We start from the raw sequence: 16256 nt of genomic DNA, 5'->3' as shown, positions 1-16256 counted from the left end.
GAGGAGTTGTGCCTGCTCCATCCCTGGAAGTGTTTAAGGCCATGGAGCATGCTGGGGTAGTGGAAGGTGTCCCTGCCCATGGCAGGGGGTTGGAATGAGGTGAACCTTAAGGTCACTTCCCACTCAAACCATTCTGTGATTTTAGGATTCTATCTAACTGCCCATCCATGACAAATCATTTCCCAGCAATGAGCCCTGAAGCTGAATTTTGCTTTAGGGAGAAACGGAGAGAAATGGTTCTGTGGGCTCCAAAATGCAAAAGGATGGCAAGCTCAACCTCCTGAGGCTCCTGAGGGTAGAGCCTGGGACAAACTCCCTGGTGCACAAAGGGGCACCTGGACTTACCCTTGACAATCCTGTACCACACTCTTCCGTTAATGCCTTCATCCGCATCCGTGGCTTTCACCTTCATGAGAAAAGCAGAGGAGTAGAGGTCAAGGACAGAGAATTCCAGACTAGGATGAGTCCTCCTACCCTGCCAAAGCTGGACATCCTTCTCCTCCACCTGAGCTGGGGAGCTTACCAAATACAAAGCAAAGTAAGTTACCCTGCCCTCATCATTGAACAGCAGGGACAGTGGGCTCAGGAGCCCTTGGCTGCTGGATTGAGGTGGGAGCTCAGCCTCAGGACCACACCACAAATCCCAGGGGTCTGTGTGCTGGAGGAGGTGCCTCCCTCAATCCTACCCTGTGCTTGTCCCAGCGGCACTGCCAGCAGGGATGGAGCCTTGCTGGGATGATTGGAGTTGGGCAGGGGGAGCTGCTCTCGTGCCTGGTGGGCATGCAGCCCATGGCATCCCGGTGAGTCACCCAAGCAGCAGCACGCAGAAAAACTGCCAAAGGCAATGTGAATGCAACCCAGAGCGTCCTTGTGAGCCCCTGAGCAGGGGTGGGAGCAGCCCTGGGCTCTGCTGCACTGCACAGTCCCGGCACGGAGCGAGTCTGCCACCCGCCCTGGGAAAACCAAGGCACGGGTCCCCTCTGGTGTCACTGAACAAGACTGCAGTGCTTCCCCTAAACCCCAGCCAGCAGTCAGCAGCTGGGAAGCGGGACCTGGCAGTGACCAGCAGGGCCAGGGCTTCCAGTCCAGCTGGCACCGAGCCCCTGCATCTTTTCTTGGCAAAACCCACTCCCCACAAAGCACCCACAGCTCGACTGCAGAGTGGCTACTCACAAATCACCAGGGCGAGGATGCAGGGAATGCCTGAGCCTTTATTCTCTCCCTGCTCCCCTCTGCAAGGCACCTTCTGCCTCTTCCCACAATATTACCCAGCAGTTTCTTTTTCCTGGGAAGGTTTACACCCAGATTTATGCAGAGAAAAGGAAATGTTGCTGCAAAGGGTGCACGTGCAGTGGGAACAGTGAGGGCTTTCACCCCCAGCCCCACACAGCAGGGCCAGGGCTTCCAGTCCAGCTGGCACCGAGCCCCTGCATCTTTTCTTGGCAAAACCCACTCCCCACAAAGCACCCACAGCTCGACTGCAGAGTGGCTACTCACAAATCACCAGGGCGAGGATGCAGGGAATGCCTGAGCCTTTATTCTCTCCCTGCTCCCCTCTGCAAGGCACCTTCTGCCTCTTCCCACAATATTACCCAGCAGTTTCTTTTTCCTGGGAAGGTTTACATCCAGATTTATGCAGAGAAAAGGAAATGCTGCAAAGGGTGCACGTGCAGTGGGAACAGTGAGGGCTTTCACCCCCAGCCCCACACAACTTGAAGGAGTCAGAGATGCTCCTCTGAAATGTGGTTTTGAGGTACCTTGAACTGCTTTTGCTCCCTTCCCCTGTGGCAGCAGAAAACTTGGAAAATACTGACCTCTATCTGGATTTCTCACCCCTGTGCCCACACATGCTCTTTTCCTCTGTCCCAGACCAGTTTATACCTTGCTCGTGGATTATTCCATGCTCCACCAAGAACTTCCTTTCACAGCGGGGAGTTCTCCCTCCCAAACCAGCTCTTTCACCTGCTGGGCTCCCTGAGGCAGAGCTGGGCTGTCTCCTGTCCCATGGGATGGAATGGGATGGGATGGGACGGGATGGGATGGGATGGGATGGGATGGGATGGGCCCCACAACAGCAGGCAAGCGACGCCCAGGCAGACCAGCTGCCTTGGCATGGCACAGGGAAAAGCTATCATGTAGCCAGAGCAGGAAAAACAAAGGGATGGGAGGCAAAACTTCTCAGCTTTTTGTGCCATTCCTTGCCCCACTGTGCTCAGGAGAGTCCATTTCAGGATGAGCCAACTGCACCTTGCAAACAGCCCCTCAGCTCACCCGAAGCTGAAGCTTTGCTACATAAACTGGGTGCTATGGGTCAGCCCAGGCACTTGTTTTTTATTAAAAATCAGTAGTTCGCACTAAAGCAAGGTGTGCTTCTGCCAGCCTACAGGCTGAGGAAAGCTTGGCTGCTGCTGGTTTTACCTGCTGAAAGGTGGTACTTTGACAAACTGTCCCAAACTTGGGAAAACAGTGGCACTGCAGGGCAAGCAGTGGGAGAAAAGCTCTTTCTGCTGCAGGTGGAAAGCACCTGGTGCAGCCAAGCTGAGCTCCAGCCTCTTTTATCCCTCTGCCACAGGCTGGGCTGCAGGCACAGCCAGCCTGTCACAGCCCCCTCTGGGAGAAAATTGTCAGAAGAGGATGAGGAGGGGCAATAAAAGAATGGGGAAAAAGTCGATTTTCTGGGAAAATGGGGAGAAAGCATGTGGAAGGCAGGTGCCAGCCCTCCCACCACGGGGGCTCAGCCCACGACTGTACCATTCGTTCACCCTACAGGGATAAATCCTGTAGGAAACGCATCCCGGGGGGCTCGACCCCAGCAGGGGACACGGCTCCGGCAGGACACAGCTCCGGGGCACCACAGCGCCGGGAAGGGGCTCAGGGCCCCTCGGCTTTGCCGGCTCAGGCTGTCCCCACCCGGCTGCCACCTCTGTCCCACCCTCCCCAAAGGGAGGAGGGGGCTGGCAGCCGGCAGAGCGCGGTGGGAGAGGCGGCAAGGAGGGAGTGCGAGAGGCAGAGCCCGGGCTCGGCCGGCTGGTGAGAGGTAGGGAGCCCAAATCCCCGCGGCAAAGCCACTGCCAGCTCCTTAGGTCACCCCCCGGGCTGAGACAGACCCCCGGCTGCAGAGCTGCTGCCCTCAGCCTGGGGAAAGCGCTGAAAATGGGTGGGGGTGCAAAGTTTGGGGTGGGCACCGGGGTCAGGCATCCCTCCTCCCTTCCCAGCCGAGTCTCTCCCGGTGATGGGAGAGGGGGAATGTCCTGTGGGGGCAGCTCTGCCGTGTAACAGCGAGGCTGCTGGGGAGCAGCATCACTCACAGCCCTGGGGACCCCAGCAGGCGGGTCAGGCAGCCGCGGGTTTGGTCCTGCCCAGCATCACCTCCTCCTGCCAGCCCCTGGAAAGATTTAGTGCACTGGGAAAAGTTGGGGAGCTCCAGGAAAAGTGTTGCTAAGCAAGCCGGGCAGGGGAATGAGAGCTGCTTTTCATGGGAGCTGTGTCACAGGCAGTGCCTGAGAACAGGCTTTTCTTTGCAGGAGTTTGAGGAAAGGGAGGGAGAGCAGATGGAAAAACTGCCAAACTAGGCAGCTGGGCCAGGCCAGGGAGCAGTGCCTGGTGCTGGGCAGGAGAACCCTCTCTGCTGCTCAGGCATGAGAATCATTCTTTTTTTCTACCTTTCCACCTTTCTCAGGGGCATTTTACCTTTTGCAATTTCTCTTTCCCCCACTCTGATCCTCATCTGCCTCGTGGCCAGTGCTGCAGCCTGAGTGCTCACAGGGATGTGTCAGATTTGGAGCTGATCAGGCAGGGATGAACCTCTGGGGAGGATTTCCAGGGCAGGAAAAGCTCTTTTAACCCAGCAGGGTGAAGAACATGGAGCCTGGGTGGGGCGGTGGTGCTGGGAAGGGGCAATGCCATGCAAGCTCTGCCAGCTTGAGCTGGGTGTGAGGAGAACCAGGGCATGGCTGAAGAAGCCTGGGAAAACATCATTGTGATCCCTCCTGATGGGTTTCTATGCAACACTGTCAAGTGAATTTAAAAGACAAACTCATGAGCAAGGGAGCAAAACCAGCCTGAAGGAATTAAAGAGCCTGAAGGAATTGTCCATGCCTCCTGGCTGGCTCTTAAGGAACAATGTAAGGTCACCACATGCAGTCGGTAAATGCCAGCTTTAAGGTAGCCGTGGAAACCTTGATTCAGGCTGCCTGTGGTGTGGGACACACTGCAGCCCTGCCTGCTAGCTCTCCTGCCCTGGGCAGCACAGAGGAGCCTGTTCCTGGAGCAGCGAGTCCTTGGGATTGCTGCTCTGTTCCCAAAGCTGAGGGGAAGGGATGGAGCTGGTTATGGATAAAAAAATACATTTGGGGTGAAGAGAGGTGCAAACATCTCCTTGGAGGAGGTGACCAGAGCTCCATCCCTGGGACTGCCTGCAATACACACAGGGATTCACCCTCTCAAACGCTGACCCACTGGTTTTTGCATTTTCCATTTTCCAGGCACAGACCTGGCCCTGACCCGTGGAAACAGCACCATCTCCCCAAAGACCCCCAAGCTCTGAGCAGGCTGATACACCCTTAGTGAATAAGACCATGCCACTGATGTCTTCTCTCCGCTTTTTGGAATGTTTTATGGGGAGTGTTTGGCTGCTGCCTTACACACCCCTGTGTCACTTTGGGATGGTGGCTGCAAGAGCAGACCCAGAGACCCTGGCAGCCCCCACAGCCCTGCCTTTCCCCTCCTAAGATCTTGGCTTTAAATTGGCTCAATCCAAATCCCAGTTTAGCAGGAGACTGCCCAGCCACAGACCAGTCAGACAGCTCTCCCACATCTCCACAGGGAAGTCAGCATAATAGAGCTTTACCTCCAGCACACAGGGCATTGCAGAGGGTTGGCACAAACAGGATTTCCCCAGCCCTCATCTCCTCATCTCCAGCTGGAGAGATGCCAGCCTCTGGCACAGCCTGTCTGGGGCTGGGGGTGGGCATGTGAGCAAAAAAGGGTGCAAAATGCTCTTGGGAGGATCTGACCTGCTGGGGAAAGGAGAGGACAGTCTCCACCAGGTGTTAGGCAAGAGCTAACACTGCTAGCACTTTGGGAAGGTGGTTTGTATCACCTATGACATGTCTGAGCCTGGAAGCAGCTCAGCAAAATGCCTGGCATGAGGATTTTTGGCATGACTAAGGTCATGCCAAAAAGAGGGTGTTACTCTTCACCCTTGCAAAATAATAAAGACAGTGCTAGCACAACACCACAGCTTGATGGGAACTTATCCGGGCACAGGCCCAACCAACTGTCCAATTTCTTTGGGAGAATAATCACAAACCCCCCAAATGCCAATAATCACAAATACTCTTTGGGAGACTATTCTTTGGGAGAATAATCACAAAACCCCCAATTCAACAAACCTGCATTTCTGGGAACAGAGGAGAACCAAACCTCAGCAGCTTGGGGGGATGATTTTGAGCTCTCTGTGGTACATGGATATTTATCTCTTCCAGAAAATCTTCATGCAATGTGTGTGTGCTCCCTGAAAGTGTCCTCCCAGAGGCCATAAATAGAGGCAGATTTCTTTGCCAGGCAGTTTTGCACTTCATTTCAGGGTGGTACTTTGCAAGTGTAAGCCCCACCTCTGTGCTTTGCCTCCTGGCAAAGCAGATGGACACCCCCTGTCCCCCTGTGCCACTGAAAACATGGCTGGGAGAATCTTGGACATCAAGGCATGGCAAGAATCCATCAGTTTAACCAGAGGGTGGCTGTCTGTCCAGATTCCACGTGGTAATCACCTGTGTCTCTTTTCTGTGTCACCTTGCAGGGAAGATGAGCTCTGGCAATGGCACCTCTCCCACCACACCTCTCCCTGGGCTTCTGGAGCCAGTGCCACCCAGTGCCACATCCCCTGAGGTGACAGACTGGCTGCCCATCATCGTTGGGCTCGTCTGCATCTTCCTGGTGCTGGCCACCCTCCTCACCTTTGTCACCCTCTGCAGGCCAGCAGCGCTGGGCCAGTCCTTCTCCAGCCCCCAGGAGTGCCTGCCCCACCACCCTGCGGATGCCAGCGAGCCCCAGCTGAGGCTCTGGAAGCGTCTGGGCTCCCTGAGGGCCTCCATCAGCAGCTTCAGGAGGAGCCAGCTGGTGTCCCAGAGCCCGCTGGCCTGTCCCAGGAGCTTCTCCAGCAGCCAGGACTGGGACATTATGGAGTCCACCAAAATGTGATCTTGCCCTGCTCCTCTCTCCCAAGCTTTTTGGCTCCCTTCTCAAGCATCCCTTGGTATCCTGAGTAGAGACCCTTTGAGCAAGTCATTTCCAGGGTCTGTGAGGTGGCAGGAGATTTTGCAATGTCAGGTTCCCAAATGCTTTCCAGGTTACTGCTTCCTGCCAGGGAAGGTGGAGGCATCCAAACTACGCCCACACGCAGCTACCACCGGGCAGGCAAAAAAAAAAAAAAAATCCTGCTGCTTCATTTCTTTTGGAAAACATTGTGCAAGTTGTGCTCCACCTGGAAGAGAGTGGGAGCAACCTGGCTACGTGAAGAGAGGCAGCCCAGGGCAAACCTGCTCCACAGAAAGCAATCCTCAGTGGAGGTTTTCCCCTGAGCTGTGCTCTGGAGCAGGTGGAGGGAGGTTCGTGCTCCCCCGTGCTGCCTGGTCCCTGTCACCCCCCTCCATGCAGTGAGCTGTGGGTTGCTGTGGTCAATGCATTCCCATTCCTGCTCTCTGGCCCTGGTCTGCCTGATTTTGGGAGAAAGGGATGGGGAAACATTCAGAAGCTCTCGTGCTGCCCTGGGGATGTGGGGATGCATTTGAGGGGAGGGACCTTCTGTACAAATGGTTCACACTGAAGGTGTAAATTAAACTAAAGCCGGGTGATGGCTCATTTCTGTTTCTCTCCCATGTTGTTCTGTGGAAAAACAACTTCCCCCCAATTACTTCCTCTCTTTTGCCATGGACTTCCAAGGGCATCCCCCTCTTCTGGGAAGCGGGTTCTAAGAAAAGGCACTTTGTCGCCAGTCAGACTCGAGTTCCCTCCATTTCTCCAATTTGCCACTCGATTTGTGGCTCAATTTTAGAAGTCCTGTGCAGGGACAGACCTCCATCCTGGGACTGCAGACTGATCCCAGAGACACCAGGCACACCGTGCCATGGCACACCAGGTGATGAGGAACCACAGGATCCCTTGGGGACTGGCTGCCCAGAGCAGACACACGGCTCCCAGCAAACCTTTGTTGCAGGAGGCAAAAGGCTCCTTTCTTCTCTGCCGGTGACTCATCCTGCCTGCCACAGCCAGGGACAAAGCTGTCCCTTTCCCTGTGCCGGCAGAGGTATTGAAGGCAGGAGGAGCCTTCCCAGGGCCCTCTGCAAAGAGCCTTTGGTGCCTGCTCCAGAAGAGCCCAGGGTTTGAAGGGATGCTGGAAGCCTGTGTGAATGCCCGCATTCATCCCGTGCTCACTGAGCCATTCAGCTCTGCCCACCGCTCCCTCAAAGAGGAACAAAAATGAAAGCAAAGTCCAAATGCTTTTCTCCCTCTCCAAGGGTTTTCCCCCTCTCTGAGCATCTCTTTGCAGGCACTCTTCTCCCTCCCCATGGAGATCTCTGTTTGGAAGGAGGGAGAAAGCAGGGATGTAGCCAAAGTGGACTCGCCAGCACAGGGCTTGGCTCTTCTCCTCTCACCCCCTGCAGAAATGGGGTGAGTTTCTTAATTTTCCCTTGCTCTTTGCTGCCTTCTCCCTGGCACTCACAGCCTGGGCTAGCAGAGGAGTGTATGAGCAAGAACACATCCCACCCTGCCCGAGGGAACAGACATGGAGAGAAAAATCCCTGCCCTGGGCTTCCAGCAGCTCATGGTCAGGGCACAGTCAGTGGGGGACTCCCACCTCCCACCCCAGGGTCCCAGGGGAAGAGCCACGTGCCTGCACTATGCTGCTGGCAGCTGGGATGTCCTCGGGGACACTGACTTCATAGCTGCTCTGCAGGAAGATGGGTCTGTTGTCGTTGACATCCAGGACAGTCACATACACGGTGGCAGTCCCGGTGCGCCGGTTCCCGGTGGGGCCGTTGTCTGTAGGGACAGAAAGGGGAGGTTCACTCATCTCTTTGCACAGGGCGTGCTCAGCCCGTGGCTGCTGAAATAACAGGACCAAGATTTCTAAATGAAAACATTTCAAATCCCACACTGAACCACGAATTTTTTAGGGTTTTCCCCCCGTTTCTATTGTTGTGGTTTTTGCAAAACCACCATGCTATTTTGAAAGAAAAAGGAAAAGTCAAACCGCCCCCAAGCTCTGCCATGGAGCCCAGTGAGGATAGAAATGCAACTGCTCATTAGAGAGGATTTGCTATTCCATACACCAAGTGAAGGGACTGCTGGAGGCCAGGGATTTGGGAGATGAAGGCAACCTGATGAACTTCCCATAGCTGCAGCTCAGCCCACAGTCAAAGAGCACCAGGATAGGTTGATGTTCAGTAGACAAGGACATGTCAGCACAGCTCTTGGATTTGCCAGGAAGAATGAGGCACTGGGAAGCATGGATTGGGGTTGGATTTTTCACCATGCTTGATTTGCAGGGAGCACTAAACCCACCCAGCTGGGAGCCTGTGGGATCTGGGAAAACACAGGCAGTGTGACCCCATGGGAGGGGCACAACAGACCCTTTGCCCCTTGGGATGCAGTCCTGTGTGCCCAGGCAGAGCAGTATCCCTGCTGCAGCCCCTGTGGCACCTGCAATGCTGTGCCCCCAGCATTTCTGTCCAGGCCACTCACTTCTCCTCTCAAAAGGGACATCCAAGTCATCTGTGAACAGGCACATCATTATAAAGCTCTGGGGATGACAGCCAAGCTGAGTTTGGCACATGGACCCTCTGCCCGTGCCAGGTGGCTCAGGGTTAATCAGCAGCCACAGAGCCAAGGGCTGGCATGGCAGCAGGGCAACGATGCTGTGACCTTGGCATTTTTGGGTAGAGGGCTGCCCTGGACAGTGTGGAGCCTCTCAGGAACAGTGGGCCTGCCTTCCTCAGGTGAAAGGGAGAGCCCTGGGGCTGGGCAAACCTGAGAGGAGAATACATCCTCTGCAAAAGTCATGATGGAAGTGGGACACATTAGTTCACATGGGCTGTGTAATGTTAGCACCAGGACCAGACTCCGGTTTGTAGAGAGAGGTTGCTGCCCTTCTGACACGCCTGCAAGGGAGCTTCACATATGCATGGCCACCACATGTGGCTGTGTGGCAGTGGGATCCCTGGGAAATCCTTACCAATGGCCTCCAGGATCAGTGTGTAGGATGCCACGGTCTCCCTGTCCAGACTCACGACTGTCCTGACCACCCCGTCCCTGAAGCCGACGCTGAATTTGCCATCCTGGTTCCCACCTGCAGCAAAGCACAAGCAGAACAGAAACTTGGAATGGGTTGGGTTGGGAGGAACCTTAAATGTCATCTTGTTCCAACACCTCACCGTGGGCAGGGACACCTCCTAGACCAGGCTGCTCCAAGCCCTGTCCAACCTGACCTTTAACACCTCCAGAGATGGAGCATCCACTGCTTCCCTGGACAGCCTGTCCCAATGCCTGGCTACCCTTTCAGTGAAGAAATTTCTCCCAGTATGTAATCTGAACCTTCCCTGGTGCAACTTGAGGCCATTTCCTTGGATTCTGTGGCCTGGGCACAGGGTCAGCCCAGCTATGCAAGGTTGGTTTTGTATCTTGTCCCTGGCAGAGCACCTTCCCTCTGCCTCACAGCACAGGAAAAATCCAATGGCTGTAGGAAAAGCTGGATCATTTCCTGAATGCTTTGAAGCAAACTGGGGTAACTTTGCATGTGAGCTGTGGTACCTGTGGGACAGCACACCCTGTTTCACCTGTGGAGAGGCCAGGGGGGCTGTGACATGGAAAAGCAGGCTGCTGTTGTGGGAAAAGTGACTCTCTGGTGGTGACACTTTTGTTTTTACCCTCTTCCTGAGGGCTTGGTGTGCAGTTTGCAAGTCAAACCATGGCCAGGGGATTCCCCAGCCTCCTGCTGCAGGTGCTGCAGCTGTGGAATGAGCCGGGCACTGCCTGGGCGGCACTGCTGCCCACCCAATCCTACCTGCCCAAAAATGCCCCAAAATTCCATTTATGCCTTCCAACCATAAACACTGATGAAAGCCACCCCAGCCCTTGCTCCCTAGCCGTGTTCTGCCCATCCTCACGCTTTTCTAGGGTCAGCAGAGTGGTCAGCGTGGCCGGGAGCCGAGCGGGGCTGTTCAGCAGAGGGCGATGCCGGACAAGGATTGGAGGGGCTGGGAAAGGCAGCGCTGAAGTGCAGAACACCCTGGCCGAGGTCTGGGGCAGCCTGTGCCTTCCTGCAACCCGAGTTGCCCTTCTGGCATGGGGCTCACACCTGTGATGAAGTAGCTGAGCTCAGCGTTCAGCCCGATGTCGGCATCCGTGCAGTTGAGCCGGACCACTTTGAAATCCCGGGCCACGTTCTCGGGCAGGGACACGTTGTAGACGGCGGGGAAGAAGGTGGGGTTCTCATCATTCACGTCCAGAACTGAAAAGGGAGAGCAGAGCTGAGTGTGCTGCCAGGGCTGGCCCTCCTGCAGATGCCAGGCTGGGCTCCCAAACCTCCTGCCTGCTGCTCTCAGCATCCCAGGGAATGCTCTGCCTGACCCTCCCTGCCATTTGTGCAGTGGGGGTGCCTGCAGAGTGGCTGTAGGCTGTATTTGGTTGCCTCTGATACACACAGATCACCCTCCTCACAGCCAAAAAAAACCATTACATCAGTGAAATTCAAGTTACTATTTTCACCAAGCCTGTTTCCATCCCCATTCAAAGGAAAATCTGGGGCTTAAATGCAAGCTCAGTATTTCCTGGGGCATGGCAGAGACCAGAAACTTCTTTCCCAAACTCAGGCCTGAGGACAATCCAGGGTCAGTTTATTTCCAGATGACGCTTATCCTTTTTCAGCACCAGACTTGCACGGAGCCAGTAAACAGCAAGGCATTAAATTAAAGGCAGGCCTCGCAATAAGGCTCCAGCTCTGAACTGGGATTGCGTGGGCTGTCCAGGCACGCAGCTGATGGGAATCACATGCTGAAGCAAAAGAAAAGAGCAGCACTGGGGATGGGGGAATGGAGGAAAAAGCAGAGGATTTGGGGGCCCTGCCAGAAACGCCACGTTTTCCCCATCTCTGCAGGGTGTTGATAGCAGACACGGAGCCCGTGGGGACGGAGCCATCCCTATGCACAAAGCCAGACCTGATTCTGCTTCCAGGCCTCAGTGAGCCTCCTACAGAAACTGCATTTCCCCCAGTGAGATGTCCTTGTCACCGTGGGGTCTTGCTGCACCCACCTTTGACACTGAGGGTGCTGGTGGAGCTCTTGGCGGGCGCGCCAGCGTCGCTGGCCACCACCCTCAGGAAGTACTCGGGGATCCTCTCCCTGTCCAGCACGGCCGTGGAGGTGACCAGCCCGCTGGTGCTGTTGATGAGGAAATCCATGCGGGGCATCCCCACCTGCATGCGGTAGGACACCTGCCCGTTGGGGCCCTCGTCCAGGTCAATGGCCACAACCTGGTGGGGAGAGCACCCTGATCATCATCTCCCAGCCATGGAAGCCATGTACAGAAATCCTCAGTGCCTTTGGCCCCGGGGATGCAGGGATGAAATGGCCTTGGGAGGATCCTCCCTTTCCGGAGTGAGCCCATGGAGTGAAGACGCACAACCCCTTCTGCATCCCCCTGTTCCACTGCTAGAGGATGGCAAAGAGAAGGAGATGGAGAGGATGGAGGAGCTGGAGAAGATGCAGGGAAGGGAGAGGATGTGTTGCTAGCCTGCTTTGCAGAAGCCATGGCAGCAGCTCCCAGCGTGAGGAATGGCAGCAGTGGGACAGGCTCACCTGGAAGACAGAGGAGCCTGCGGGGAGGCCCTCGGCGATCTCAGCAACAAAGGGCAGGTTTTGGAAAGTGGGGTCATTGTCATTCAGGTCCAGCAGGTTGACAAAAACTGTGGCACTGCTGGTGGCTCTCAGGGGTGGCCTCCCACCTGTGGAGGACAGGAATGGGGTCTCAAGGTTAATGCTTGAGCTGCTTCCACCCCTTTCCCTAAAAAGGAGCCCTCACCCGCTATGCAGACAGCAGTGCAGGATGGAGGATGGCCCTGATTTGTCATGGATCATCTGCCACCAATGGACAATTAGAATTCCAGAATGGTTTGGCTTAGAAGGGGCCTTACAGATAATCTAATTCCAGCCCTCTGCCATGGGCAGGGACACCTTCCACTAGACCAAGCCCCATCCAATCTGTTCTGGGACAATTCCAGGGTTAGAGCAGGCACAGCTTCTCTGGGCATCCTGTTCCACCACCTTCTCAGTGAAGAATTTCCTTCCAACATCTCAATCTCTCCTCTTTTGGTTTAAAACCATTCCCCTTTGTCCTGAAAAGTAAGAATTATCTCTGTATATCTATCTTTTTTCCTATGAAAAGTTTCCCTACGGCAATATTTCCAGAGAAAAACCCATCAGCTCTGTTTCCCTCACCTGCTCAATTGATTTTCTGGCATGCCAATGGAGCAGGGCTGAAGGGGAGGGAGAGTTCCTGCCTCTCAGGCTCATTCTCAGTGCTGCTACACAAATGACTGCGCTCACATTCTGAGACATTTCTAGTTTGTTTTAGCAGCAGGTTCAAAGCTACTCCCATTTTCTGACCTCAGAAACACTCCCACTCAAAACAGGAGAGAAGAAAACAAAAGAGACTTTGCCAGAATGGCAAAATCAGGCTCGGGAAGGTTCAGCTCAGCAGTGAAAATGAGCAGTGTGGGATGGAAGCTCACAGTCGGTGACGGACACCACGATCCTGCGCATGAGCTGGGCCTCCTGGGCGTTGGGATTCTCCCGGTCCAGCAGCACGCCCGAGGTGCGGATCTTGCCCGTGGTGCTGTTGAGGCTGTAGAACTTGTTGGGAGGCCGGATGCTGTACACCACCGTGCCGTTCTCCCCCAGGTCCGGGTCCACAGCCACCACCTGCCGTGGGGGAACAGCACGAAATTACAGGAGTACTGTATTTGTGGGGTGCCCTCGTGGCAGGGAGGAATGAAGAATTTGAGTTCATGTTTTTGGAAGGCTAATTTGTTATTTATGATACTATATCATCAGAGGTCAGTATTTATGATACTGTATAATCAGAGGTAAAGAATAGTATACTATATTATACTGAAGAATACAGAAAGGATACTTACAGAAGGCTAAAAAGATAATAATGAAAACTCGTGACTCTCTCTCCAGAGCCTCGACACAGCTTGGCTGTGACTGGCCAATGAGTCAAAAAAATTCACATGAAACCAATGAAACAATCACCTGTTGGATAAACAATCTCCAAACACATTCCAAAGCAGCAAAACACAGGAGAAGCAAATGAAATAATATTGTTTTCCTTTTTTCATCTGAGGCTTCTCAGCTTGGCAGGAGAAAAATCCTGGGCAAAGGGATTTTTCCAGAAAATATTAATGCGACGCAGGAGAGTGCTGGGAATTCACTCCCGTGGGGAGTCCCTGTGGAGTTTTGCTGCTGTAGAGCTTGGCCTCCCTGCACCAGCAGCAGCAAGGAGTTCTTCCTCCATCCAGCTCTGTGTTTTCATGACATTTGCAGGGTTTTTGCACCCTCAAGACCTCTGCTGTGGTGTTAAATCTCCCCAAAATTGGCCTGTGAGCACAGGAGGTAATGGCATGACAAGACAAAAATGCGCAGCAATCAAACTGAATTTTCCTCCTTTTGAATAAAAAGAGCTAAAAAATGAGGACCCTTTGGAAAAATAAAATAAATGGGACAAAGAGGCACACTGAGGAACTTGTGCTGCCACATCAGGAATGCTGGGAATAATTCCTTGGTGGAGTTCTCCTCCACGCCACATATTTTGTGCTTTATTGCTCTCCCTGTGACCTTTTTAATTACAGGGGACATTTACATTTAAAAACACCCCAATTTCACCGCCCTCATAACTTCCTCAGCTCCCGCTGCTCGTCCCGCAGCTGAATTTACATCGGATCGGTGACAAAATAATTATTTTCCCAGCAACTAATTGGGTTGTCAAAGGCAAGATGACTTCAAGCTGGCACTGAGCAGCAGGGCTGAAGGAGAGAAAACCACTGTGCTCTGGCTCGGGCAGCACTGCCAGACCCTTCTCCCCCTTAAAAAAATCCCTTTTTTTTTTCTTTTTTTGCAGCCTTCCTTCTTATATGATTTTGTGGATTCTCTTCACTTTTCCCTCATTTATTTTCCATTTTGTTCCCGTCATTTTTCTCTCGGCGTGATGGAATAGAAGCCTCCCCCTCTTCTCCTCTTTTATTTCGCCAGAGGGACTTGAAAGGCTGTAAATCAAAGTCTCTCAGAGAGGTCCTTGAAGGAGGTCGCAGGCGAGGCTAAGAAAAGGAGGATTTGGCCAAAATCCACACAATTTGGAGAGGAAAAAAAAATATCCCAGGGAGGGAGAAGAAACACAGGGGATGGTCAGCAACGGGGAGGCTCAGGAGTAAGCTTTTAAATGGAATTCTGCAAGATGGCGCTGGACTGAAGGTGACAGTGGTGACACCCGTTTGGAGGTGACCCCCTGCTCCAGCCAGCCCTTGGGGACAGCCATCACCCTGCCTCACACCTACCGTGGTGACGTCCGAGTTGGGGGGGGTCATTTCCACCAGGTTAATGAAGTATGGCTCGTCCTTCCAGGTGGGGTAGTTGTCATTGATGTCCAGCAGCGTGATGTTCACCTGTGAGAGAGCAAGGAAGCAGAGCTGCTGCAGGAGGCACGGGTTCCTGAGGCGAGGAGTGTCCCCTGGATGTACCCAACACGTGTTTCAGGCTGTGGCAGGGTCACCATCCCTCAGGGGATTTAATAGTTGTGGCACTTGGGGACATGGGTTAGTGCAGAGCTGAGGGAATGGCTGGACCTGATCCTCTTAGAGACCTTTTCCAACCTGAATTATTCTGTGGTTTTGTGATGCTGTGTTCACCCTCTGGAGGGAACACCTGCAAAAAAATCAACATCCTGCAACTTTGCAGCCAAGGCTCCTTGGCATAGCTGAACTGGGTTTTGTTCCTGTGGATTTATCATGGTTAAGAGCAACCACAGGGCACAAGGTGTGTCTTCAAACATCTCCTTCACTGCAAAGGGGATGAAAATCAGTGGGGGAAAGGATGCAGTGGGAATTTGGCAGGGAAGGAACGAAAATTCTGAGTGGCTGGTAAAAAGCAACAGAAAAAAACCAAGAATAAGTGGGAAATCAGGAGAGGGTATGGTACACAGAGGGTGGGAGGTGTGAAGACAAGAGCAGGAGTGGTGGTGCCCTGAAATGTCACCTGTCTTCATTTTCCATGTGATAAATAGCATCCCAGTGGCAGCAGCGAGCCCGTGGGAAGCATCTTGCTGCCTGGGAGTCTCTCACCTCCCCACAGCACCCATTTCTCCCCAGCCCGTGGGGCTCTACAGGTGTCCGAGGGAAAGGGCTGCAGCTCCAGGGGCAGCCCCCATCCCTCAGCAGTTCCTAGTGGAGCTTTTCCTGGGATCTGCTGCGCTCCCACTCGGCTGTGTCCCGCTGTCACACCAGCTCCATGAGCTGCTGGTGCCACCCCGTGGTAGAAGAGGCCACTGTGGACGCCACAGTCTCCAGGGACAAGCCAAGGCACCACGGTGGTCCCTGGGGAAGACTGCTGATCCGCCCCTACTCTGAGCAGCTCATGTGCTTTACATCACCTGAGGACCTTGCAAGGCCCCTGAATGGACCTTTATTCCCTATCAAAAATGATTATTTTGAGTGCCAGGTGTATATCGCAGCAGACAAACTTACTCTGCTGCCCTAGTCTCACTGCGTTTTAATATTCTTTAACTTTTTAGGGATCAAGAGGCATCTTTCCCCCCCTTGTTTTGCCTTTTAACAAAGCTATTAGGAGAACACAATCCCATCTAGAGCCCCAGAGGAGATCTCAGCACTCCACAGTCCATGCTAGTGCCCAGCCAAGGCCATCACATGTCCCTGGGAGGTTCCATAGGGAGCTTCCAGTCTCCTACCACAGACCTCCTGATGGCCCTCGGCAGGAGGGACAATTATTTTAGGGCTATTCCTCAGCACAACCACACATTTTTCTGCATCCCCCTGTGTTCTGTGGGACAACTCTCCTGCAACCCAACCGAGCATCCCAGGAGCAGGAGCATCCAGATGAATAAATGTCCAAAGAAATGTGACACCATGAGCAGTGAGAGAGAGAATCATGGAATAGTTAAGGTTGGAAAACACCTGTAAGATCATCAAG

At 53.8% G+C, this 16256-nt stretch overlaps 2 protein-coding genes across 2 annotated transcripts in view; one reads left to right on the top strand and one right to left on the bottom strand.

Annotated features, from left to right (window-relative positions):
- CDH23 (cadherin related 23) overlaps window positions 1-16256 on the bottom strand; it is a 178118-nt gene that overhangs the window by 39316 nt on the left and 122546 nt on the right. The window contains exons 19-26 of the mRNA XM_041490062.1: window positions 14609-14716; window positions 12788-12977; window positions 11856-12001; window positions 11311-11530; window positions 10358-10510; window positions 9236-9349; window positions 7895-8043; window positions 346-406 (exon numbers count right to left, since the gene is read on the bottom strand). Of these exons, the coding sequence (XP_041345996.1) occupies window positions 346-406; window positions 7895-8043; window positions 9236-9349; window positions 10358-10510; window positions 11311-11530; window positions 11856-12001; window positions 12788-12977; window positions 14609-14716 (1141 nt within the window). The remainder of the gene's footprint in view (window positions 1-345; window positions 407-7894; window positions 8044-9235; window positions 9350-10357; window positions 10511-11310; window positions 11531-11855; window positions 12002-12787; window positions 12978-14608; window positions 14717-16256) is intronic.
- Window positions 5806-6201, top strand: CUNH10orf105 (chromosome unknown C10orf105 homolog). The gene has a single exon (XM_041490025.1). It carries the CDS (start codon window positions 5806-5808, stop codon window positions 6199-6201), a length of 396 nt encoding a protein of 131 aa, XP_041345959.1.

The sequence above is a fragment of the Pyrgilauda ruficollis genome, unplaced genomic scaffold, assembly GCF_017590135.1.
Source record: "Pyrgilauda ruficollis isolate IOZ18807 unplaced genomic scaffold, ASM1759013v1 scaffold98, whole genome shotgun sequence".
Taxonomy (NCBI): domain Eukaryota; kingdom Metazoa; phylum Chordata; class Aves; order Passeriformes; family Passeridae; genus Pyrgilauda; species Pyrgilauda ruficollis.
Note: the sequence above shows the minus strand (reverse complement) of the source record. Positions and strands in the feature narration are given on the sequence as shown.

What these genes read in the sequence shown, in the direction of transcription:
- CUNH10orf105 (XM_041490025.1), top strand. Translation starts at nt 5,806, where the DNA reads ATGAGCTCTGGCAATGGCACCTCTCCCACCACACCTCTCCCTGGGCTT.